At 47.0% G+C, this 27,194-nt stretch overlaps 1 protein-coding gene across 4 annotated transcripts in view; it reads right to left on the bottom strand.

The window, feature by feature from the left end:
- LOC115843180 (two pore channel protein 2-like) overlaps positions 1–24,866 on the bottom strand; it is a 45,106-nt gene extending 20,240 nt beyond the window's left edge. For 3 of the 4 annotated variants that reach the window (XR_009566103.1, XR_009566102.1, XM_060309145.1), the window contains exons 1-10: positions 24,634–24,866; positions 16,997–17,079; positions 15,920–16,034; positions 13,438–13,566; positions 9,049–9,165; positions 8,586–8,704; positions 8,279–8,380; positions 6,467–6,593; positions 3,422–3,505; positions 2,854–3,055 (exon numbers count right to left, since the gene is read on the bottom strand). Coding sequence is in view for 2 of the 4 variants with exons in the window: in XM_060309145.1 (XP_060165128.1) it covers positions 2,854–3,055; positions 3,422–3,505; positions 6,467–6,593; positions 8,279–8,380; positions 8,586–8,704; positions 9,049–9,165; positions 13,438–13,566; positions 15,920–16,034; positions 16,997–17,079; positions 24,634–24,708 (1,153 nt within the window). In the remaining 2 variants the exon portion in view is untranslated. The remainder of the gene's footprint in view (positions 1–2,853; positions 3,056–3,421; positions 3,506–6,466; positions 6,594–8,278; positions 8,381–8,585; positions 8,705–9,048; positions 9,166–13,437; positions 13,567–15,919; positions 16,035–16,996; positions 17,080–24,633) is intronic. The other variant, XM_070046829.1, reaches the window with a different exon arrangement.
- Positions 24,867–27,194: the final 2,328 nt, after the last annotated feature.

Here is a 27,194-nt window from a genome sequence, read left to right as displayed (position 1 = left end):
CTCTATCTAATTAAAAAAATTTTTTTAAGATATGCAAATTAACAATAGACCAGCAATCAGTAGTTGTAAAAAGGCCATTGGGGGAAAAAACAAGCTTTCTTTTTTTTTTTTTTTTTTTTGGTAAAAAGGACACATTTTAAAGATCTGGTTACACACTTAAAATCTAAGGACTTTTGACCAAAAATTAAAATGTTCTAAAATTACTTTATAAATCAAATTAAAATAATTTAAAATTTGAATTCAAATGTATTTAATGCTCCCAGGAAAGGAAAACTAATAAATTGTTTTGTGATTTAGGGTTTAAAATGTGGCTTCGCATCTTCTTCCTGATTTTATCCAATGTAAATACAAAGTGCAAATATAGAGTTTTAGTTCATGCAAACTTTGTTTTCTAAAGACGCTAAAAAGGTTGGAACTTCAAACATCCCTCCCCCTTATCTTATGGGTCAGTCGGTATCATGATCTCAGCTAACACTTAGGTGTCTTTAAACCTTAACATAGGCCGGAACCAAGCGGCATGATTCAAACTGTGTTGTGATTTAAAAACTCGTATCTTTATCAACTGGCTTGTGTAAATCACATGATATTGTAAACCAAAAGTCCCTATAGGGTAACTCGCTTAAACTATATGGATACAGTGTCCAGAGTTTCACGCTTCTCTGACAAATCCTTGGTGTCAACAGGGAATCAACTACCCATGATTTCTTAAACATATTTTCTAAAATTACTAATTGAGTTCGGGGCATTGGCCTAATGCATATTGAGATAAATAGTCAATAACTTGTATTTACCTAAAGACATAAGAAAATTACCAAAGAAGTTTCCAAAGAAATTAAGATGCTATGTCCCCATGTGTTAGTATGTTTGTTCTTCATGACACCCAAGTGTCAATAGTTAGACTGACCTTATAAACAAAGAAACACTGTTTATCTGAGTGTGTCCTGGGGACCACGTGTATCTTTTCTGGATGAGCAGGAGATACCCAAGTGTGAAGCCCTCACCAAGCCCAACAAAGACTCCTAAAAGCCCCTGCTCCTGGGTTTGCAGCAGCTCATCTTGTAAGAGCAACCCAGGAATTCACGCTACAGGAGGAATCGCAGAGAGTTTACAAAGCCCTAAAGCTTCATCAACATCTTCAGAGTCTCAATTCTCTAGAAGCAGCAGAGGTATTAAATGATCAAAAGAGAATTCTCAAAAACAGAGGGGCTGAGGTCTAGGTATCCTGGACTGACATGGGCCACCATCCCACACCACTTCTTGGAGTGGGAGATCCAAGGGGGCCCAGGTCCCGACCTCTCCTCCAAGTCCTAGAGCAGCGCTCCTCCCTGGAGGAGTGTGGTCCCTGGGCCACGGCTGGTCCTGTCCTCATGCTCCCCGACTCACCCCCATGAGATCAGCTCTGAAAATTTAGAAACTTATAGAACAATTGACAGGATCATTTCATGTCTGTTGACTCTAATAATGAAAAATTGAGACTTGCGTTTTACATGTTTTTTTTATTTTATTTTTGTAGTTATTCATTTTTGTTGTATTTTACCCAAGTGTACAGCTGCATGACAGGCTAGCAATTTAAAAGCTTCACTGCACTTCCCAAAGAGCTTGGGAAGCATGGTGCTCAAGGGTTGCCCAGCCGCCTTTCCCCCACCGTTAGCAGAACCCTAACCCTGACATGAGGATTTCACAGTGCATCACCGCCAATCCCTAACGGGGGCACCAAAGCCATCTCTTCAGGGTCTGAGAAGCCTGGATCCTGAGCCATTGAAGCCTGGATCCTGGGTGGCTGAAGGGACGTGCCCAGAGCTCAATGGAAGGCACCTGTCAAACCCTGCTGACGTCCATCTTGGATCCAAAACCCTCATTATAAGATGCTGGCATCACCCACTTAACAGTGTCTTGCCACACAGTTCTCTTTTCCCTGGACACTCATGTAAGTTCCAGACAATCAATGTCATTTCCTTCTTCTCACACAGGCACCGAGTCCTAAAAAGCCCACGGCTCTGCTGGACTAGTTTGAGAGTCTTCGTCTCACGTAAATTTACATTCTTTCAGACCTCCCACTCCATTTGGGTGTGTTTCCATCTAGACTTTTCTTGAAACTAGAGAAATGTGTGTGCCCTACAGTTTGGGGTGTATTTTAGTCATCTCACGTCTTTCCCCACTGTTACCTCATCTTCACAGTCATTTTTAATGTCACCAAAATTTCCCGTTAAGTGACCCTCAGAATTTGGGGCAGCTTAGAGTAATGATAAAAAGCAGGGGCCTTGGAGTCAGATGGCCTGTACCACACTGCAGCTGTGTGGCTCTGGGCAACCGACCAAATCTCTTTGAGTCTCAGTTTCCATATTGACAGATGAGGATAACAAGACCTACAGCTCAGTGAGTCTGGGGAAGATCACATACACACAACAATCATGACAGTGTCTCATGCGTGGCAAGCATGCTACCAATATGAAACATTATTGATAATAACTATCAACCGCTAATACATGAATATTTAGGTGACTTTCAACTTCTCAAATGCTAAACGCAATTTAGACGTTTATTTATACAGCCCTTTTCCATATTTTAGATGAGCTCCCTAAAGCAGAATCCTGGGAGGGGAATGACCGTGTTACAAGGTGAAGGGCTTCTGGAAGGCTCCTCACGTGCTGACAACACACACCACGACACCCCTGTCGGAACACAGCGTCAGGAACCTAGTTCCACTATGACACTGCCAGCGGGGAATGCCAATGTACATTCTCAGTTGCAAACTTAAGAAAATGAACAAACATCCCATTACTTTTAGGAGCCCCCCCCACCCCACTTTCTGATGCACGGGGAAGAGGAATTTCAGCGGCCAAGGCTTCTTACCCACATAACCCTTCTGTCCCTCGTCGGAGATCCTCAGAAGGAGCTCCAGGTGGGAACTGCTGATGTCTGGCGCCACGATCTTGGCCAGCTGCCTCCACTGGGCCTCCTTCACCACAAACTCTGTGCCCACCTTGACTTTCAGAATGTTGAAAGCCTCTATCATTTTGTGACGCTTCAGGTATGCCAGTGTGCGAATCTCATTCTTGAAAAAACAGAAGTGTGTTTTTTTAAGAGGAAGACTCAAGAAAGTCTTGATTTTCCACCTTAAACATTTCAAGGCAATGGAAGAGTTCATCTGAGTGTGTCCTGGGGACCATGTGCATTTTTCTGGATGAGCAGGAGATACCCAAGGGTAAAGGCCTCACCATGCTTGACAAAAAGTCCTCAAAGCCCCCGCTCCTGGGTTTACAACAGCCTATCTTGTAAGAGTGACTCAGGAATTCACGCTACAGGAGGAAACTGCAAAGAGAAGTCACCATGGTTCTGCTAATTCACAAGGTACCAAATCCCTCCCCGGCTCCAGGGATGGGTAGCTAACCCCCACCTGCAGAAACAGAACTCAGCTTACCAAGTGCAAATGAGGGAACCCAGGAAGGATAACCCGTGTGGTGAGAAACAGAGCACCAGGAGGCAGACAGGTCCAAACTCCACGCTGCCCAGGAGGAAGGGAGATTCCAGAAAAGAAGGAAATCAGGTTTGCTGCTGAGAGAGAGGGAGATGCAAGAGAGGGAGAAGACAGATCTACCATTAAGTCAATCAAGAAAGAGGGGCAGAGGGGGAAGAAATGCAGGGAAGTGAAACCAGGCTAGAAGTGGTCAGAAGGAAGAGGTCCAGGGCAGGAGGGTCAGTGAGGGTTTGCCAGGAGCTGCCATCCGGCTTGACTGTGCACAGGGAGTCTTCCAGACAAGGAGAACCCCCCTCATGTTACAATCGGCCACGTCGATGCCCACCCCTACTGCTCCCTTTAAGCTGATTACATGGCTAGACCTTAAATTCTTTTTTTAAATTGAAGTAGAGTTGACTTACAATGTTGTGCTAGTTTCAGGTGTACAGCAAAGTGATTCAGTTTTACATATATATATATATATATATATATTCTTTTCCATCATAGTTTATTACAAGATATTTAATAAAGTCCTCTGTGCCATATAGTAGGACCTTGTCGTTTATCTATTTTATATATAGTAGTTTGTATCTGCTAATATCAAACTCCTAATTGATCCCTGTCCCCCTTTCCCCTTCAGTAATCATAAGTTTGTTTTCTATGTCTGAGAGTCTGTTTCTGTTTTGTAAGTAAGTTCGTTTGTATCACTTTTTTTTTTTTTTTTTTTTTTGCGGTACGCAGGCCTCTCACTGTTGTGGCCTCTCCCGTTGCGGAGCACAGGCTCCGGACGCGCAGGCTCAGCGGCCATGGCTCACTGGCCCAGCCGCCCCGCGGCATGTGGGATCTTCCCGGACCGGGGCACGAGCCCGTGTCCCCTGCATTGGCAGGTGGACACTCAACCACTGCGCCACCAGGGAAGCCCTGTATCACATTTTACATTCCACATATAAGTGATATCATATGATATTTGTCTTTCTCTGTCTGGCTTACTTCACTTAGTATGATCATCTCTAGGTCCATCCACATTGCTAAAATGGCATTATTTCATTCTCTTTTATGGCTGAGTGGTATTCCATTGTACATATGTACCACATCGTCTTTACCCATTCATCTGTTGATGGGCATTTAGGTTGCTTCCATGTCTTGGCTATTGTGAATAGTGCTGCTATGATCATGGGCTACATGTGTCCTTCTGAATTAGAGTTTTCTCTGGGTATATGCCCAGGAGAGGGATTGCCGGGTCGTATGGTAACTCTATTTTTAGTTTTTTATGGAACCTCCATACTGTTCTCCATAGTGGCTGCACCAGTTTACATTCCCACCAGCAGTGTAGGAGGGCTCCCTTTTCTCCACACCCTCCAGCATTTGTTATTTACAGACCTTACATTCTTAATGGTACAGCTGTGTCTTCATCGCCTTTGACTCCTCAGAACTTTGGTGTTGGGCACAAAAAACACATTTAAGATACGCTTGCTGACTGATCCACGTGGCAGAAGATTAATTTTCGAGAAGCGTTAACTAAAAGAAACACTTCTTGGGGGAGGGGGAGCCACAGTTCTGTCCAGCGCACCAGACCCTCTGGGAATGCCTCTTCCTGCTCAGAAGGAGGGAGTCAGAGGAGGAGGGTTACTGGGAGGCCTGGCCTTGGGGTCGGGAGCAGCTGAGGTACCCACAATGCACAGACTTCTCAGAGCCTGGACAGGCCAGACACCTTCAAAGGGAGGTTGGCCGAATCTCAGACGCAGCCCACCACCCACTTCTCCTTAGCTGCGAACATTTAAGTTCTCCCCGACTTTCTACTTGCCCCCTGGTGGGAACATCCCTAAGCAAAGAAAAATTCATAACAGAACCAAAAGGATCTAACTCAAAAGGCTATGTCTTCCCTTAAAGAAAATGACCCTTGGATGAAATGTATCTCTGTGCAATTAGTTTTACAATCCTAGAAAACAGCCAATGAGAGGCGTGCTCAGGTGGGTGACAGTGGGGCCCGCAGGTGAGATGACCCAGGTATCCTGGCAGATTCCAGAAATAAAACACGCTGTGCCCCAAGCCCTCAGAAGCCTCTGCCCATGCAACACCTCCAGGAATTCTCCAGACATTAATCAAAGAAGAAGGCACCAGGGCAGAAACTATTGGCTTTAAGGTATTTTTGCTTCTGTTAGAGGTGAGGAAAGGAGCTTGGAGAATATCCCCAACCCCAATGATACACAAAACATTTCCAGGAGACATGAACTATTAGATGCATTAAGAGTGACGAAGAATGGATAAAGAAGATGTGGTCCATACATACAATGGAATGTTACGCGGTCATAAAAAAGAACTAAATAATGCCATTTGCAGCACCATGGATGGACATAGAGATTGTCCTACTGAGTGAAGTAAGTCAGAAAGAGCAGGACAAATATTGTATGATATCACTTATATGTGGAATGTTAAAAAATGGTACAAATGAACTTATTTATAAAACAGAAATAAAGTTACAGATGTAGGAAATAATCTTATGGTTACTGGGGGGAAGGGGGGAAGGGATAAATTGGGAGATTGGGATTGACATATACACACATTATATATAAAATAGATAACTAATAAGGACCTACTGTGTAGCACAGGGAACTCTACTCAATACTCTATAATGACCTATATGGGAAAAGAATCTAAAAAAGAGTGGATATATGTATATGTATAACTGATTCACTTTGCTGTACAGCAGAAAGTAACACAAAGTTGTAAATGAACTATACTCCAGTAAAAACTTTAAAAATAAAAATAAAAGGGAGGAGCAAAGCCAGGACCTCCTCCTGCACGTGAGGCTGGGACACACCGTCAGACCCATTGCAGACTGGCAAAGAACTGCCTGGCCCAGCAGAGGACAGCAAGGCACCAAACGAGCCTTCAGATTCACCAAAGCCAAAGGTAATGGACACATTCAAATATTTAGCAAATGCATTTGCCAGCCTCCCTGCTACTGCACCCAGCCAGGCACCCTGACCCCCAGATCATGCATGTTACCTTTAAGTGCTTCCTATAATTGTTGTAGACAACGGCCAGAAAGACGGACATGAAGATGTAGGTGTTGATGATGATGTAGGTTATAAAGTACAGAGAATACCACCAATTGAACTCATAGGCAGGCATCCTAGAAGGAAATAATTATCTTTCATGGTTTCCCGTGCCCTGGGTCCACAGTGCATAGAAGGCTGACCGTAGGTGACATCCCACATGGACAATTCACATGCTCGAGGCACAGGAAAACATTCTCTCACTCTAACTCTCCCCCAAACTGTGCTATGGGGCCTCAAAGCCATAACCATCGTCAGTGCTAAAGAGCTCGCTCCAGACTGCCTTCTGAAATTCTTATTGCCTTAGAGGGGTGCCAAATTTCAAAGCAGGCAGGACCTTGGAGATCCCCCCATCCCTTCCTTCACAATGAGAAAATCAAAGCCCAGAAGGAGAGCCACTTGCCCAGAATTACAAAAAGAATCTGAACTGTCGCTTGGAGTTATACTCAAGGCTCTTCAGGGACACCAGACTGCCTTGCTGGGGAGCAGATCATTTTCTGTCCACATTGGGACAATGAGAATGAAAGGCGTACCGTTAATAATGGTGCCGGGACAAACGGCATAAATCGGGATGCGTGCTCACTCCACCTTTAATGGAAACTCGATTTTGTGCAGGAGGGGATGTTGAGGGGGGCAGCCTAATGTTTGAGGGGAAGATCCAAGAAAACACGAGGAGGGCCAGGAACGTCACCTTGCTCACTTTTTGCCAGAGCCAGGCCCAAGAATGAGCAGGAACCCAGAACAAGTTGACGTGATGATCCTACACACAACTAGACAACAGAAAGCCCGCCCCTCTCCCGCAGTGCAGTATGGGAGGAGATGGGGTTGACGTTTGCAGTTAGCATTCTATCTACACTCTAGAACCCCAAGAGCTACCTGCTCAGGGTAGCACTGGTAAATAATCTTACCTCCATGAACAAGGCAAATCCATAATATACAGGACATTGGGGGGGAAAAAAACGTAATGTTTTTCTCCTAAATAATGTCCACGTGCGTGGAGAATTTTCTTTCCTGTTTCATTTAGCCAGAAAACCACCTCAATGCTTAGCAGAACAAGCCATGATTCCTTTACAAAAATGGCTTAGGCGTTTCAACTCAAGACTCAAAGAAGATTCCAAAATAGAAAGTGGGCTCAAATATTTAAGTTGTATCTCCAGAGATGTCTCCTGTTGCTTTCATTTTTTAAAACATTCATCTAAATTTAGTTTTCAATAGAGTGGGTAGGCTATCGTTAGTGCCAACACTTTGCACTCTTCAAAAACTTTACAAGGGGGGGGCTTCCCTGGTGGCGCAGTGGTTGGGAGTCCGCCTGCCGATGCAGGGGATGTGGGTTTGTGCCCCGGTCCGGGAGGATCCCACATGCCGCGGAGCGGCTGGGCCCGTGAGCCATGGCCACTGAGCCTGCATGTCCAGAGCCTGTGCTCCACAACGGGAGAGGCCACAACAGTGAGAGGCCCGCGTACCACAAAAAAAAAAAAACTTTACAAGGGACTTCCCTGGCGGTCCAGTGGTTAAGACTCCGTGCTTCCACTGCAGGGGGCATGGGTTCAATCCCTGGTCAGGGAACCGCAGGGAACTAAGATCCTGCATGCTGCACAGTGTGGCAAAAAAAAAAAAAAGAAAAAAAAATAGTACACAAACATTTTACAATGAATATGAATAAACAGAAAAACAGTTTTTTTTTTTCTTACAGCTGCTTTTAAGAAAGTGAATTCTGTTACGGTAACAGATGCCCGTGAACATGAATTGGGGGCTCACATACATGACATCGGGGCTGTTTGCGGTAGTGACCAGCACGTAGAGCTCAAATGCTATGTCCAGGATGTTGGTGAAGTAGGGTGATCCTTCCACTGTTTTGAGACCCCTAAAAAGGAACCAGCAACACAGAGTGAAAAGAACCCACAGACATAAATGAAGCTGCAGTTTCCGACACACTTTTCCCCTTTCGAGAACCCTCTTGGAGTGCCTGAACGAGGAAGATAGCATCTAGTGACCGATGCTGCCACGAACGGGCTGAACTCAGTCGTGGGAGAATTCTCAGGCAGAAACTTCCAGAGCAGCCTGCTCACCTATCCCCAAAAAGCTTCAAGGCCATGAGGGAGAATATCAACATGCTGAAGATGAACAAGAGGAAGACGTAGAGGATATCAGGCAGAGTGTTCCGGATGCTTCGAAAAGCCCTTCGGATCTGTGAAGACAACATTTCATTTCGTTTACGGGCAATCAGCTAATTTTCTGCAAAAACAAAAACCACACCCCCCCTTAGCAGATGCAAACTGGTATATCGAGAATGGATAAACCACAAGGTCCTACTGTATAGCACAAGGAACTATATTCAGTATCCTGGGATAAACCACAACGGAAAATAATATGAAAAAGAATGTATATATATATATATATGTGTGTGTGTGTGTATAACTGAGTCGCTTTGCTGTACAGCAGTAATTAACACACCATTGTAATTCAACTATACTTCAGTAAAAAATAAGTTTAAAAAAACACGCCCTTTGGTATCCTAAATCATATCCTTACCTGACGACTTTCAGGGAAATTAATTAGGAAGACTGGCCTCAAGGCCCTTGACCATCGAACTCCGTGGATGTTAACAGCCTCCAGGGACCCATAGATAATCAGATCAATCAAGGTCAGCTGTGAGAGACACGGGACAGAGGTGTTGGTGCTGCCAGAGGACAGAGGAAGTGACCATGTGGATGCATGTTCACTGACCCAGAAGGACGGTCACGATACGTCATGGAAAAAGGCACGTTTCATGAACAGCATAATCTGGTTTCATAATAGACCATTAGTAGCAGCTGTCATTTGAGACTTTACTATGTGCCACGTCCTCTAATAAGCTTTCCATAGATTATTCCGTTTATCTCACCACACCCCTAAAGTGGGCACCATTCCTGGATGGAAATGCTTGAAGCACAGTGAGGGAGATCACGTGGCCCCGGACACACAGCCAATAGGGGGGGCAGACCTGGGACTGGAACCCAGGTAGTCTGGCGTCAGAGCCCCAGCAGTTACCCACACATGGTTACCTACATGCACCCACAGTATACTGTACTTGATTTTAACTTCTCTTCAATTCTGCATATGAGATAGGTTTTCTAGCCTAGCAATGGGGTAGAAATATCTAGACTACAGAAAATTTTTATCATTCCTTATTAAGGTCAGTTTGTGATCCTGAGGACAGGCAAAAGAAGAAGGACCCAGTGCAGTTTAGAAAAATATAAGTTAAAAAAGAATAATCTACCGTCATCAAAAGTATTAGCTCAGTCCCTTTGGTGTCAAGGCATAGAGGATCGAGAGAGAGCCAGCACAGGGGAGAATAAGGACAGAGACACAGAAAGATGCTGGTGTTGGCTGCTGCACTGCATACCCACTGGAGGGAACCAGGGTGACTGTCCCAGGCCAGCATGGATGGACAGATCACCAAGGGTTATGGTATCTGAGGGGGCTTCCCGGAGAAGGCAGTCCCTGACATAATCTTAAAGCAAAGAAAAAACTTTAAAAGGATAAAACTCAGAGAAGTCAAGAGCCATGGCAGGCAGACAGTAAAGGGACTCTCGGGAAGCAGAGGGTCCTGGGGGTGGGGGCAGAGGAGAGCAGGAAGTGACCAGACCCCAGACCGAAGGCAGGTGGCTTTGAGGGCCAGGCTAAAAAGCTAAGTCTTATTCCCAGGGCCTGGGGAATCCAGAAAGTCTTTCAAATAAGGGTGATGGCGGCAAAGGAGTGAGACCCATCCTGGTAACAGATGCAGGACAGATCTGGACGGGGCAACCGTGTCTCCTCACGCAGTTCACTCCATACACCTTTACGGAGCGCCTCTTACGTGCAGGGTATTGTTCTAGCTCCAGAGAGAGAGCGAAGAGCTAGCTAGAGGGTGCCTGCCCTCGAGGGGTGCGTCCTCCAGCAGGAAAGAGCAGCATTGATGTTAAGTATGCTCTCTGGCAGGTGGCGGGACCTGCTCTGGGGAAAACCTAGGTGAGGCAAGGGGTTGAGGATGTAGGGGGAGGGGCAACCGAGCAGCACAGGGAGGAAGGAGACATGGGGGTGGGGAGGGACACAGAGCTTCAGCCACGACGAGGACTTGGGCTTTTTTCTGATGGGATATGGGAAGCCGCTGAACGATCTGAAGCAGGGAGCACGCTGACCGGCCTTAGGACTTGGGCTTGAAAAGCGCGTGTGAGCCCATCATCTTCTAGGCTGCACGCTGGGCGTCTTAGGAGGTGCGGAAGGACCTCCGACCCTGTCCTAGGAGGAGGCCATGTAGCAAAAAGGGCCACAAAAGAGGTACCCACTCTCCCGGACGAAGAGCAGGGGTGCCTTTTTCTATTTTATATACTCTTTATTGTTTGGATTTCTCTTTCTTCCAAAAATAACCTCTCCCCGCACTTTTTTTTTTTTTTTACAGTTTTCCCACCCATCTCATCCTCCACCTTCCTGTGTCAGGTAACACTGTTTTCTGGACTGAACCCAAGCTGGGGTCACAGGTCTCATCCCAGATTGAGTGTTCTTGCACTGGTTTTTTAATAATAGAAAGTGAAGATATTTCTAAAAAATAAGACCAGACAGATACTCTGTGTATTCTCGGCATTCAGCAGACATGTGAAGGGAAGTCGGAAAAAAAAAAAAGAGAAAGGGCAAGAAAACACAGTGGACATTCTAGGCCCAAGAGACACTGCACACGGAGGAAGAGCATGCGGGGCAGCAGGCAGCTCCGGCGGCTGGAGTGGAGGGGACCACGTGAGGCACGTTTGCAGGATGGGTGGGTCGGAGGGCTCAACAGTCTGTGGGGCTCACAGAGTTTTTTTGAGCAAGGGAGGGTCGTGATCTGAGGTGTGCTTCTGAGAATTAACCCAGCAGTGGCATCTCAAATGCATGTATCAGGGATCTGAGGTTGAGGTGAGTATGGCAGTTCCTGAAAGGGGAGACAGGGCTCTGGACCACACCGTGAGAACAGAATGGCGTGCAGCAGAGAGAGAACGTGCGGCCACATCAGACCACGGCAATGGTCCCAGTGGGGAGAGGGGGAAACGGTGCAAGAGGCATCCTGAGGGGGTTTGGGGAAGACGGGGATGAGAGAGAACGGAGGGAATCTTGACAAGGACTTGGAGTGAGTGATGGGAGATAAAGCACCACAGACCAATGAAAAACAGCTACGGGAGTTGTGGGATGAAAAGGGTGGGTTTGGTCCCTTTGAGTTTTAGTTGAAACACTGATGGGGAAACAGCAAGTAGGTGGCCACAGAGTGAAGAAACTCAGAGGGGAAACCAGTATCAGCTACAGCCTGGGGACCCCTACCCACCAACTGTTCGTGGAAGCTCTGAGAATGGATGGCCCTCCAGGGAAAGAACATCAAGTAGAAAGAGCAGAGACGAGGACTCTGAGGGGGGTTAACTGGGAAGAACTGTGGTTCGGGCAGGCTGCCTGCTGTGCTGAGATGCTAATTATAAAGTACCCTCAGCTAATCACTGCCCAGGACCCTCTCTCATCGCAGCAGCATTTCAGAGCACATTACCCCTGCCTCACTTGGCATAACGTCTTAGCATATGTCCTTCTAGATTTTTCTATGGATCTCTAACACTCCTTCCTCTTTTAACAAAGATGTGCTCCAACTGTACTGTAACCTGCTCTTGTGGCTTAATGGACCATAAGCATGTCTCCTTGAGAATAGACACGCAGGTGCATTTAAGGCCATTTTAACAGCTGTGGATGTACCAGGTTTTATTTATTTCTTATTGTCAGGAAATCCAGCTGTTTCCAATTTTCCAATACTATGAACAACTCAGCCATGACCAATCTTGTGGCTAAATCTTTGAACACATCCTTTTTTTCCTAAAGACCAAGTCCCAGGATTGGAAATCTGGGAGCAAGCACACGCACACCTAAGGCTTTTCGAAAAGAACTGCCAACCAGCCTTCCAGAAAGACCGCTTATTCCTCCCTCGAGTAGAGTGTGCCGGGTTCTGTTGTCAATCTCGGTAACATTGTTTTATAGGCAAACACATGGTATTTTATTGCTGCTTTCATATGTAGTTCTTAAAGTTAAACATTTTTTCATGGGCTTCCCTGGTGGCGCAGTGGTTGAGAGTCCGCCTGCCGATGCAGGGGACACGGGTTCGTGCCCCGGTCCGGGAAGATCCCACATGCCATGGGGCGGCTGGGCCCGTGAGCCATGGCCACTGAGCCTGCGCGTCTGGAGCCTGTGCTCCGCAACGGGAGAGGCCACAACAGTGAGAGGCCCGCGTACCGCAAAAAAAAAAAACATTTTTTCATATATGCAATTATTTATTTCTTCTTTTATGAGATGTTTTCACCGATTTTGAGCACATTTTTTATTGCAGTTTCTGTCTCTTTTTTCTTTAATTTGGAAGTGCTCTTGATATGTTAAATAGTCACACTGTCATATTTTGCCTAATTTGTGCTTCAGTCATTGTGATCTGCTGGCAGTTGTGCTGATGGTGTTTGCTGTACAAACATTGGCATTATTTCTTTTTTAAAAAAATTTATTTATTTTTGGCTGCATTGGGTCTTTGTTGCTGTGCGCAAGCTTTCTCTAGATGCGGCAAGTGGGGGCTACTCTTCGTTGCGGTGCATGGGCTTCTCACTGCGGTGGCTTCTCTTGTTGCAGAGCATGGGCTCTAGGCATGCGGGCTTCAGTAGTTGTGGCACGCAGGCTCAGTAGTTGTGGCTCGCGGGCTTAGTTGCTCCGCAGCATGTGGGATCTTCCCAGACCAGGGCTCGAACCCGTGTCCCCTGCATTGGCAGGCAGATTCTTAACCACTGCACCTCCAGGGAAGCCCCGTCATTATTTCTTGAACCACCCCAAACCTACTGAGTTTCTCTTCATAGTTTTCTCTTCATAGTTTCTACCTCTGACCACAAACTCTCAAAGGCACTCATGAACACTCACCACTATGGTTACCACGATGCAGATGTTTTTCGTATCCTTCCAGAAAACCATCTGAGGAGTGACTTTCGCAAAGTGTACAAGTCTCCCAGAGAATGCAGTCAGACAGAGTACTTCTGCTATCGAGGTAGCCTGTGACAGAAGAGAGAGAGGGAGCCAGCGCCCTGCCGCTCAGAGGCATGGCTTAATTCTCTCTTACCACTCTGACCTCCGACCCCCCTGACACCACCCTGTGAGAATTAGCAACGTCCCTTAATTTTACTGCAAGTTGCAGCAAAATTCCTTGCTGGTTGGAATGCTTCCTTTTTCTTGAGAGGAAACCTGCCCTTGAACCACAACTCCCATGACCCAGCTGGCAGGGCTTCCTTGGGGTGGGGTCTGAATCAGCAGGCAGAGGACCCCCGGAAGGCATTTCCTCAGAAAATGAGGGGGGGCGGTCAGGGATGGCAGAAGCAGGGGCATCCACTATGCTCTCAAATTCCCCACATTCATACTCAGAATAGACACCTAGAAGTTCAGTTTCTCTAATAATAACGCTCCAAAGATGTGTTTCGAAACGCCAGGTCGTTCCTTAGACATCGCTGCCACTGCTGTACCACTGCCTGTATCTGGTTGGTTAGAGGAGAGAACGGAGGCCCCTGGGCCCACTGCAAAGTCCTGACCGTCTCCTCCGTGGGCTTCAGGGCATCAATTCCAAACTCCCCGCAGGCAGCTAGATTTGCAGGCTGTGTGTGCGGCCCATGCTTTGCCTGCGATTGCCAGGAGACGGTACATCCTCCCGAACAAGGGCACTCTCCTCCATTCATGGGGAGAGGAGCATGGCAAAGTAGGACAAGATGGGGAAAGGGACGGTTTGGCTCAGGCGAGGAAGATGGAAAGGTCTGGGCTGAGGATGGAGGGAATGAACTTCCTAAGGGACAGGAGGAAGGGGCTGGGGCTGGGCCCTGAAAGCAGCAGGTGGCACAATTCCCCCATCCCCAACCCAGCCCTCATGAGGCCTGGGCTCCGATATGGGCTGCAGCCCCTTCAAACTTTCTAGCTCTCAGCCTGTTCACCTTTCAGGGGCTATAAAGACTCCCTGTCAAGGCCAGGCTTGCAAAAGGGCCTGGGGCAATCCCAGGACACCCTTGCTCAAGATAAGGTTTTCTTGGTAATGCTGAATCTGGCCAAAGCACCCCCCCCCCCACCATAATACATTGGATTTTAGAGGCTTGAAGTACAAATACTGGCTGAAGGAACACTCTGGAACTCAGGCAGCCAAGCCCACGCTGCATGTGACCAATAACAAACAGAAAGGTGAGGACTCAGAGGGAGGCAATGGGCTGAGAAGAGACCCTGTGGACCGCTCACCCCGGCCAGCGCCATGGGGAGGGCAGGGGGGTAGGGGGACCGACCCTGTCCAGGTTTGTGAAGGCACAGTTCTGCTTCTGCAGACTTGGTGTTTGTTTCAAAAGTCACTGCGCTAAACGTCTTCTACCCAGAGACTTCATTAATCGGGACATCTTCATCAGACGGATGTGTGGAAGACCACCAACCCTGAGCCCCCAATGAACCACGCTTCTGGTTTTCACCCCCTTGCGCGGTGTCCTCCCCTGTTGACTCAGGGCTCGGGCATGTGATGGGCTCTGGCTTTGGGACATCAGCAAGTGTGGTGTGTGAGGAGGTGGATGGTGCTTGCTCCCTGGGATGCTCTTTCTTGGACCCCACCCACCCACTGGGAGAAGCCCAGGCCATGCGGAGTGGCCGTGTGGAGGGGAGCACAGCTCCAGCCAGGTGAGCTCCCAGCTGCCAGCCAGACATCTACCGCCCTAGCCAACATGAAAATCTGCCCGGTTGAGCCCAGTCACCTGCAGAATCATGGGAGATAATAAAAGGCTGTTCTTCAAGGCAAGAGGTCAAGGAACTCTATCTGTCAAAGGACCAGACAGTAATATTTTAGGCTCTGCAAGTCATACAGTCTCTGACACGACTACTCTGAGAGGCAAGAGCTGGGTCGAGTCAAGAATTAATGTGAGCAGGTCATCAATTTATTACTTAGACTCATCTGGAGTAGCTGGGTAATTTCATGTATTACTTAAAAGCACCTATAAATAATGATTTATGACTATGAAAAAAGCTGGAAATGTGGCAAGTACAAGTCATATATAACACTATATTATGACACTGTCTACCCGGCGTTAGATAAATACGCTTTTAAAACATCACTTGTCTGTCCAGTTTGTCCCAGTAGGCACAGAAGACCAAAAACTGCCACTCCCTTGCCAATGCCTACTGATGAAAGCATCAGCTCGGCGAGTAGGCAGAATTCTTCCAACCCCTCCCAGCAAGAAAAGTAGGCAGAATTCTTCCAACCCCCCCTCCCCAGCAAGAAAAATAAAACCAAATCCATACTTATTGAAATTTGAGGGGGAAAAAAAAGTAAGAGGCATGGGACCCAACTCATCTCTCACAAAGTCTGGTTAGCCATTCTGTGCTGAATGCTTACCAAGAAAGGCAGGGGGAACAGGGCCGGTTCCTCAAAGAGGGCAAGAGCGAGGTCCCCCCAAATGAAGAAGTAGGTGGCCGCCCGCATTGTCCAGTGGTTATAGAAATGGTAAAGTCTGGAGCAGAGAAGAATAAAGAAGGTTATAAACAACGAGCAGGAGTTAAACAGCACCCCCAAATCCCATCAGAAGAAGTGTAGTGGGAGGTAAAACACAAAGTCCCCTCTCGGGCCACCTTTCCTTTCAATTCTAGAGAGTGAGGGGTAGCATTCAATTGAGCGCACACTATAAAATGCTAACGGAAAAAATCAGGGATATTATCATATCTCAAAGCACATTCTCTTAACAGTCTCAAGCTAGGATTAGCACGCTCCCCGTGGGGAGGTGGTGACCCTAGGATGTACTTTTAGAGGACTGATGCAGAACAAACCCTCATTAGAGTGACCTGTTATTACGTGGCATCAGCCTATCAGGGCATGGTGGACTCGGAGAGATCTCGTGGTCACACGGGTCTCTTCCCATCAGGAAGACAGTCCCCCAGCATCCAGGCGTGAGGTATTCACTGCTGCCTTTCAGGCACTGACACTCAGTCCTGATGATAAGAATTTTTTTTTTTCTTATCTTGAGCCATATCTTTGGTTTTAGTTCAACCCCTAGGGGGTTAGGGAGAAAAAGCTGAATTCCCATGAAAAGAACAAACACGTAAGTCGCGTCAAAAGGCAACAGAAAGGAAAAGGACAAGTCTTCTTTTCATTTAGGCACCTCTAAGTGGACAAATATATCTAGGAGGGAAACATGATGACATGTTTTTAATTTGGATGCTTTATCTCCTGTCCTGGGTGTTATTTACTCATTTATCTGTTCTTAGTATATCTGTTGAATGCTTCCCTACCTGTGAGGTACCATGCCATTAGAACTAAAAAAAAAAGAAGGATAGGATTTACCCAACTCTGTGTGCCATACCCTATATACTTCTCAAAATATTTGTGGAAACAATGCCTTCAGTTTGGGTTCAACTTCAAGCATATGAAGCGCTAAAGGAGAGGTGATTCTAGGGGATAGTTTAACACTTTAATTACCTGACAGCCTGAGGGGATGTTTCAAATGGAACGTTTCTGTTGTACTGAGCGTCAGAAACATAGGCAGCTGCCAGGAGAAGGTCCTCATTGGGAGAAAGTAAGGGGAGAACAACAGTCAGAGTCGGAAAGGATACTTTACTTTTTCGTTGATAAGTATTTATTGAGTATAAAAGGAAACTCCTCTTCACCTCTCCCCTGGTCCCCACTCTCGCCAGACGGAACCAGCATTAATGGTACTGTATGTTCACCTCCAGATGTTTTCCTGAGCAATGAGAGTCCTGCAGTGGGGCTGAGGCACCGGCATGCTTACCTTTCCTGAATTTAAATGTAGGTTCTCAGAGGAGGAAACGAGAACAAGAAAGCACTGAACAGGATATATACATGTACTTAAATGGTGTATTTATACATACATATATAGGGTTATGTACACGAATATATATATACACACACACACATATATAAACATAAAATTATATTTAGGCTACTTGATAGTTGGTTAGAGGGATTTTCAAATTTAATTTTGACAAGTAAATTATTGCCTTTCTTGACAATTTTTGAACTTAACTCCTTCTCAAGGTATGACCTCATTCTATACATACACGTAATTTTAAAAGAATAAAATTGTTTTCATATGACACAAAGCTTATTTTTTCACTCAATATATTCTGGACTTTTTTTTCATGACAATACTTATAGATCTAACTCATCCTTTTTAACAAATGCCTCTTCCTTTAGGTAGTTTCCCTTTTCCAATATATTTTGAACACAATTATATTGAATATTTTAATATATATTTATTACACACACGTACTTTTGTACCATAGGAGTGTTTCTGTAGGATAGAGTATAACTTGTGGGTGGAAGGTATGTCATTTTCTATTTTGATAGGTACGACCAAATTGTCTACCCCAAAGTTAAGCATTTTATATGCCTCAAAATAGCACATGATGGCTTCCCTGGTGGCGCAGTGGTTGAGAGTCCGCCTGCCGATGCAGGGGACACGGGTTCGTGCCCCGGTGCGGGAGGATCCCACATGCCGTGGAGCGGCTGGGCCCGTGAGCCATGGCCGCTGAGCCTGCGCGTCCGGAGCCTGTGCTCCGCAACGGGAGAGGCCGCAACAGTGAGAGGCCCCCGTACCGGAAAAAAAAAAAAAAAAAAAAAAGCACATGAATATACATGTTTTCCTACTTTTCGCCAACATTAATATGATTTTAAATGGTTGATAACATCCAATCAACCAAAGGGGTATCCTGAGATTTAGCTTAATTTGTCCATGACCCGTACAGCTGAGCCCCGCTGGTGATGGCTCACACTTCTGATTCTATATAAATTAGATAAAGAATACATACAAACAGACTAGCTATTTAGACCTCCTTATGTACTTCAGAAGTAAACACAACCTGACTATCCAACTGGTTACCGGAGTTACCTCCTCAAAATAGAGGACATCTTCCTGCCTGGACTGGTATGGAAATCTCTCACTGGTCAAGAAAGTTAATTTTGAAAATGCATGAAGTATTCGGAGAGGTCAAAAGATTCCAAATTTTATATTTAATTTCCATATCAAACACACATAGTAGATATTTGTACACATAGTAGAACGGTGTTTCCTAAATTTATTTCATATTGCAACACTTTAAAAACTAAGTTCTATTGCATTAAAAACACAAACATTCATTATTATGTCTTTTTAATAGACATTTCACCAAAGAAGATATAAGGATAGTAAATACGCACATGAAAAGGTGCTCAACATCTTTAGTCATTAGGAAAAAGCAAATTTAAGCCACAATGAGATACTACTACATATCCACTGGAATGGCTAAAAGTAAATACTGACCACACCAAGTGTTGACAAGGTTGTGGAGCAACTAAAACTCTTGTTGGTAGGGATGGAAAACAGTGCATTTACTTTGGAAAACAGTTTAGTGCTTTCTTGGCCATTCCACTCCTAAGTATTTACCAAAGAGAAAGAAAGCATACGTCCACATAAAGACTTGTACATCCAGCCCAAGAATGTGGCTTATGCTAGACATGCCATTCCAAAGTTGCACTGGTATACAAATGTTCACAGCAGCTTAATAGCCAAATACTGGAAACGACCATAATGCTCTACAAACAGGTGAATGGATAAACAAAATGTGATATATCTGTACCAGGGAATATTACTCAGGAATTAAAAGGAATGAATTACTGATAAACATAACAAAACGGATGAATCTCAAAATAATTGTGCTGAGTGAAAGAGGCCAACCCCTCCCCCTCAAAAAGAGTACCTACTATATGAGTCTATCTATATAAAATTCTAGAAAATGCAAACCAATCTATAGTTCCAGAAACCAGATCCGTTGCCTGGGGATGGGGCACTTGGGACAGAGAGATGAGGCATGAAGAAACTTTTGGGTGTGATGGATACATTCATCACCTCGAATGTTGTGTTAATATCACAAGTGTATTTATACACCAAGGCTCATCAAACTATAGACTTTAAATGTGTGGTTTAGTACGTATCAATTATAGCTTAATAAAGCTTTAAAAATTGCCCTCCAAAAAAGATTACGGTTTGGATTAAAAACTGATGTGGAACAATAACCCCACAGGTGAATTAACTGCTGTAAGAACCCATCACCCTCTGATTCATGTTCACTCTCAGGGCAATTCTTAAGGGCAGTTTATTAAAACCGAAGAAGCATCATGTAAATGTGTTAAACACTTATCACACATTTTCTTTTACCTATTTGCAAAAATGTATTAGAAATATAGTAGAAAATCTAATATCAATTATTTTTCCATGGAACATCTTGAACACTGAGGAACACCAGAGTTCCCCAGGATATGCTTAGAAATCTATTTTAGGTATAAAATGCCTAGCATCAGCAAGAGGTGATTTTTTTTTTAAATGAACACATGTTAATTTTAAGAAAGTTTCATTAAGCCTCAAAAAGCTCATACTGGGACAGCAAAGAATTCTGATATCAAAGTTTTTTAAAAGGAATATTTAAAGCAAAATGTCTCAAAGGCACTACTGTTCCCAATTTTAAAAGATGATGAGGGAATTCCCTGCCGGTCCAGTGGTTAGGACTCCTGCTTTCACTGCCGAGGGCACACGGGTTCAATCACTGGTCGGGGAACTAAGATCCCATAAGCCGCACAGTGCGGCCAGAAAACAAAAAGAACAAGCAAAAAAAATATGATGGTACTAATATCTACCCCCAAAGATGGGTATAACAGACCCAGCAAAACAGTTTGTCCACAAACACGAACAGGAAAAACACGCTCACCAGCAATTCCTCAGCCAGCCGGGCCCTGGGGGTTACCTCCCTCAGACCCCGCCCAGACTCCCGGCATTGAATCTACAAGCACCACGGCACCCCATCCAATTGCCCCCTTGCCAGCTGAACTTATGCCTGTCATGTTTAAATACGCTGACACTTTCATAATAGCTAATTTACCTTTACAGTAACGTTTCAAAGTGTTCCCATTCTTAACTGCTATTATGTTTCTGACAGTCTGTCTCCTTTTAAGATCTCATCTGCTCTACCTTCTGGTTCTTCTTGTCTTCCCTCCCTCCATCCCATTTGTGTACAACTTCTAAGTCTCCTACCCATCTTTGCTTGGGAAGAAGTACTCTCAACAGGCAAACTTATGGTAAATGAGCATTCTCACTTGTATTAAGGCCATTTGTATCTTCCCATAAAATGAATTTTTTTCATCCACCCCAAGAATGTGGCTTATGTGAGACATGCCGTTCCAAAACTGCACATACTTTTCAAGTTTACATGAGAACCACTGCCCATGTCTACCATGAAAATGGCAAAGACCGGATATCAGGCATTTCCCCAGATGCAGCTGATAAGTGGCTTCGTACATCAAAACAGCAGCCCCACCCTAGGGGAGGCCCTGCTGAGCCCCTGGACAGTAGATCTCACCTCTGAGGCAGAATACAATCACCTTCAGACGTTTTGCTTGTAAAGATCCTGTTGCCCAGACCAGTTGCATCAGAATCTCTGGGAGGTGGGACCCAGGATTGAATTTTTAAAGTTCCCGGGTGCTTCCAAAGTGCAGTCAAGATTGAAACATCACTGGTCTAAATATGGTCATTTTACTACTGCTTCTCATAGGTTTTGTATTTTCTTGGCACCCTGACAATAATTGACTTCTCCTGATTTTCTTTCTCTCCTTTTCTCAGGGCCGTGACATTTCCTTTCCGCTCCCCAAGACTTAAAAACGTATTTAAGATGTTTGTGTTTTCTCCTCCCACCCTCCCCACTTTGTATGCCTTCAGTCTGAGGAAGGTGAATAACTGAAATCCCTCTGGGTGAGAGGGATTTAAGAGGGAGGGAAAAATGGATTCCAGAAGCTCTGGCGGACAGCAATGAAGTGTAGGAATAAACAGCTGTAAGCGCCAGATACCTTTAAATCAGGCAACAGGAACCTTGACAAAACTGAAGTTGTTGATAGAAGTGCTTTGCAAAAGCCAATATGACTTGCTTAGATATAGAAGAAAATTAACATAAGGTAAAGAGAAGTTACCATAAATTTCAAGTAAAAAAATTCTTCCCTGTCTCAGTTTTTCCCTGTGTCATTACAAGCACTATACCTTCTGTCTGTCTGTCTCTGTCTCCCTCTTTCCTCCCATAGGTTATGGGCACTCTGATGTCCAGAATACAGTAGGTCATTGCTTTCCCATGCACCCCCATTCAAAAGCTTCAGGAGACTTCTCTTTGCCTGGAGTGCCCACGGAATCAACCCCCTGGCTTAGCACTTAGGGGCCTCACAATCTCCCCTCTATCTTGGATCCCTCACTTTCCCTGCAGGAACCCCCTTCTCTGGCCCAGATTGGTGGACTGACTATCCCACTCCCACACCTGATCCCTTGCTCGCCTAAAACCAGGAACATCCTTTCCATTTCCATTCACGGGGACCCATCTCAAATTTCACTCTCTCCAAGAGGGCTGCCCATACCAGCGGCTTCCATTTCCATATGGGAAGACGGCCAAGGGAAGCTTGTGAAGTATATGGTGAGCATTCCACACAAAGAAGTGGCTGAGGGTAAGCTGGGCACGGCAGCTGAGGCAGGAAAGGTGAGAAAATAGGGCGCCGCTCGGTGTGGGTATAAGCACCTCATGTCCCTCTGTGCAGAAAGCGACAACCTCCTGGCCAAGGGCAGCCTGAACATGTGTTTTCTTTGGCCCAGAGAGTGCTTTCTGGATGCTGGCTACTGAGTCAAATTTTTTAAAAACTGGAGCAGACACAAAAATGTGAACTTCTGGTTTCTCTTCAAAAGATCGTAACATCTGGCCATGTTGGCTTGTCTTGCAGTAAGTTTTTGCAATGCACCCTGATACTCAGTCTCCTGAGCAAATGCTTATTATTTTCCCCAATTCTGTGGGTCAGCCGGGAAGTCATTCTGGTCCAGGCCGACTTAGCTGGTCTCTATGGTCATCTGGGGCTAGATGGTCTGCAACAGCTGCACTCACACATCTTGGCCATGTGCATCACACAGTCCCAAGAGCCCCAAAACAGGGTGATCTAAGAGTTGGATGAACAGGTTTAAAAATAAGAACATTCAAAAAGAAGCACAGGAACATTCACAAAGAAGCACAGCAAGTATCAAGAGGTGATCACATACAGTCACAAAGAAACAGCACAGGACACCGGCTCTCAGCCGTGGCTGCACTTTCAATCCTTGGTAGCTTTAAAATTGCTGTTGCCTGGTCCACACCCAGACCAATTAAATCAGAATCTCAGGGCAGCTACATTTCTAAAAGCAGGTAATGCTGACCAACAGTAAGGCTAAGAATCACTAGCATTGGATTATTTCTTTTTCAAAGCTGAAAGTGTTGGTCAAAGTACCAGAATGGGTGGCCATCTGAGTAGCAGCCAAAAGAAACTCCAGGCAGAAAAGGGTTCTTAAAAAACTGCTTTAAAGGAGAGGGTGGAAATGCATTTCAGGTGACTAGGCAGTTTCTTATGAAGTGACCCCAAACTAACTTTTAAAAAGGTTAACCCGGTCATACTGGCTACCCAGGGTCCAAGGTCAGAGCTTCAGTTTAATGACCCAATTATCCCTGTTCTGCTGAGAAGTACCTGTTGGTACCAGGCTCTTCACCTGTTACGCCTGCTCCCCTGGGGGAGGTCTTTGAAAGATACTGAGACATAAATAGCTGGCCCTTGCAGGCATGCATTAAGCCAACGCCTCACACAGGACTCAGCCAGGACTCTGGGCTGTTTTCAGACCTCGCATTTCTTGAGGTCTCAAATTATTAGTTTTTTACATTCTTCTCTTATTTTGAGAAAGAAGCATTAAGTACACACACAGAGAGACATGGACAGTCTCAAGCTAAAAAAGATTTTCTTGCCATAGAAGATGGGTGATCACTGTCAGTTCCACCATTTTGCAGAATGAGGGGAGCAAGACCTGGGTTGGGTCAGAGCTGGGGACCAAGAATCCTTTCCCTCCTCTCCTTGAACTGCTCTGCCCTGCTCGTTCCCTTAAGGGACAGGGACATGGTAGAATCCACCTGTTGGAAGTGGCCAAGTCCCTTTGGGATGCCAGCAGGCCAGGCAGCAATGACCGGGGCAGGGATTTTACACCCCACCTGCCCTGTGGACCGTCCTGAGCAGGCTGCAGGGGCCATACTGGCACAGCAGCCCAGAGCTGAAGGGGCCACTCAAGAAGAGGAAGACAGCTAAAACACCCTTCAGCTCCCACCCACTGGCACAACCAAAGGAAATGCAGCACATGTGAAAAGCCTACGTGTGCCAGGCACCGTGTCCTGGGCCTGAGGGACACGGTCTTCGAGACTCCTCCGAGATGGGAGTGATTTACCATCGCCACTTTACAGAGGGGGAAACCAGAGGCTTTCAGCGTCTTGCAATTCACAGCTAAAATTTCCTGAAGCAGAGCCGAGGCTCCTTCCATTGGAGCCTTGCCTCCCTCTCCACTCTCTGAGTTCTTATCCAGCGAAAGGAAACAACCCAAGAAGGCCTCTTGAAAGCCCCAAGCCTTCCAAAGCTCAGGCTGTCGGAGGGAAGTCAGAGCTGAGCGACTTGTGCAGCGCATCTGCTTGGCCCGCAGGGATCGGAAGGGCCAGCGCTGCATCAGCACTCCCAGCGCCACATCCTGCATCCTTCTTCCCGGGCGTTTCCCTGCAGCAAGACCCTCGCTTGTTTTCCTGCCGCCATGGAGCGCCGTGCGGCGGGCACGGGCCACCCAGACCCGGGGGCGCGCCAAACGGGGACAGGACCCCCAACACGCAGCCCGGGCCCCGATTCCGGCTTGGCCCCCGTCCGGGGGAGGCGGCTCCGGGCGGGCCTCTGGGTGCAGGCTTGACAGCTCCCGTAACGACCCTAATGTGCGGGGTTGCGGCCTGGGGCAGGGCGCCTCTGCGCTCCAGCGGCGGTGCGCTTCCCGCACGCGGAGCGCCCAGAGGACCGGGAGGACCCAGAGAACTGAGGAAGCCCGGGGGCGGAGGGGCTCCGCACCCGCATCCCCGCCCCGGGGCCCTCGTTCCCCCAGCCGGCGCTGGCTGGGCCCGGGGTCGCTCTCCACCCAGGAGTCCCGGGGACGGTGGGCGCGGAGCCGGGGTACTCTGCCGTCGGCGCGCGGCCACCAGCCCTCGGGGCGCCCTTACCTCCTGGGCCGGCGGCTCCTCGGGGGAGGACGGGTGTGGGCGATGCAGCCCAGCGGCTCGGTGGGCCCCGGGCATCGCGGCGGCGGCGCGCGGAGCGGGAATGGGGGAAAGTCGGGGCCGCGGGCAGCGGACTCTGCCCTCGGGCGGCAGCAGGCCGGGCTCGGCGCGCTCCGCTCGGCCCTTCACGTGACCGCGGTGGGGCCCCGCGGACGGAGGACTGGGGGCGGGCGCGGCGGGTCTCGGGCTCTGGGCCCTTCCCGCCCGGCCTCCGGGTTCTTGCTGGAGCCGGGGGCGGAGACTTGGTCCAGCCGGGGTCGGGGGCGGGGCGCGGATCCGGGGTGCCCGAGGCGAAGGGGGTTAGAGGCCAAGCTGGCAAAGGGTCCCAGCCGTGTGCCCCGGGCGTGTCACTGAGCCCGGGTTTCTGTATCAATAGAATAGGAACAAGACGTTCCTCCCAGGGTTGTTTCGAGAATTAAATGAGTTAATACATTTAGTGGCTGCCACTGGCAGGTGCCCAGTAAATGATGGTTTCCTCCCAGTCCTAGTAGAACGCCCTGGAGAGCTGGGTGTGGACCCAGAGAGAAGACACCTGGGGCAGATGCCTCCGGGGAGGGGCTTGCAAACCCTCCTCCCTTCCCCCAGTCCCAGCCTGGACAGGAACTTGGGGTTACAGAGCTGCTGAATTTTTGAAAGAAAGCAGAAATCTAGATTTTCATGAGGGTGTTCCTGATTTTTATTAATGTTGGTCATGAATTTAAAATAATGATAATAAATACTTGCAAGCCAATTCTTAGATGGGCTTTGGCCTGGAGGGCAGGTGGTCCTCAGCTCCTGTACCAACGAGCTTCACTGACACCTCCCAGAGGACGAAGAGGCCAGGCAGGGCAGGGACTGGCCCTGGTCACCGAACAGGAGGCATGGTGTCCCTCTGGGTTCATTAGAACCCTGTGCTTTGTTCTGTTGGATGCCAAGGTCCAGCACTGTGGCAGGCAGAATTATCTCCCCTGCCCCCCCCCAAAAAAATTCCACATCCCAACCCCCGGGATTGTGAAGCTGCTACTTTATTCCTCTATAGAGACTTTACAGCTGTAATTCAGGTTACTAATCAGTTGACCTCAAAAGAGTGATTATCCTGGATGATCTAAATTGACCCAGTGAAATCACATGAGCCCTTAAAAGCAGAAGGGGAAGGCTTTCCCTGGTGGCGCAGTGGTTGCGAATCTGTCTGCCAATGCCGGGGACACGGGTTTGTGCCCTGGTCTGGGAAGATCCCACATGCCGCGGAGCAACTAGGCCCGTGAGCCACAACTACTGAGCCTGCGTATCTGGAGCCTGTGCTCTGCAACAAGAGAGGCCGCGACAGTGAGAGGCCCCTGCTCGCCGCAACTAGAGAAAGCCCTCGCACAGAAACAAAGACGCAACAAAGACGCAACACAGCCATAAATAAATAAATAAAAATTTTAAAAAAAAGCAGAAGAGGAAGGCAGAAGGGGTGGTGAGAGATGAAACTCGGGGAAGGACTCAGTGTGCCTAGTGGGTAATGCTACTGCCTTGAAGACGAGGGGAACTACAAGGAACTGAATCTGCTATCAAACTGAATCTGTCATCGATTTGAATGAGCCTGGAAGGGAATTCTTCCCAGAGCCTCCAGAAGAGAACACAGTGCCTTTATTTCAGCGGTTTGAGACTCAGAGCATAGACTCAGAGCTAAATGGATGTTCGTTTAAGCCCCTAAGTTTGTGGCACTTGGTTACATTGCAAGAGAAAATGAATACAGGACACTGGCCTTTCAATGCCAGATTCAAGTTCTTGCAGTGAGGCTGGCCTACAACGAGAAGGTCAGGTGGCCCCAGTTCCTTAGTAGACACACCAGGCATTGCATTTGCCACCATCCACCTCCTCTGGTTGTTCCCTCTCAATTCCAACATCACACCCTCTGGGAGGCCCTTCCTCAACTTCTCCCAGCCAGTGGATCACTTCCTCTCTGTGGTCCCACGCTCTTCATGAAAAGAACCACATGGTACCTCAGTTCCTCTATTTATATATGCTGTCCTGCCCCACTAGGCCACAAGCACCCGGCAGAGGTGAGGCAGGAAACCTTCATCTTTGAATCCCCAGCTCCTAGCACGGAGCAGGCACATGGTAGGTAAATGAAATCCAAAAGCAGAATTCATACGAGCTTGTAGCCAGTGACCCATGTCTACACGGTGTCTGAAATAATTACTTCTTATAACTGTTTATTGTGTGGATTGCCCTAAAGCTCTCTGCATGTTCTTGAGAAAAGACAATGATTCTATTTCTATCCAAAGTCGCGACTTACGGAATGGTTGTTTTACAGTGGGGTCTTTTCAAATGGCTTTTCTTTGATACAGTGTAAATGTGTGTATTGTAAAGAGTAGAAACAACTAATCCAAGCTGATCGTGGTCAGTGAGTTTAGGTGAGCATCCTTCTCCACATCTCTCTACCTGCACACACTTTAACACGCATGTATGCAGCTCTGTGCAAATGAGATTACATCCCACCCTGCAGACGCTGCTGACCTTGACCTTCTATCTACATC

Source organism: Globicephala melas, chromosome 12 (assembly GCF_963455315.2).
Source record: "Globicephala melas chromosome 12, mGloMel1.2, whole genome shotgun sequence".
Classification (NCBI taxonomy): domain Eukaryota; kingdom Metazoa; phylum Chordata; class Mammalia; order Artiodactyla; family Delphinidae; genus Globicephala; species Globicephala melas.
Note: the sequence above shows the minus strand (reverse complement) of the source record. Positions and strands in the feature narration are given on the sequence as shown.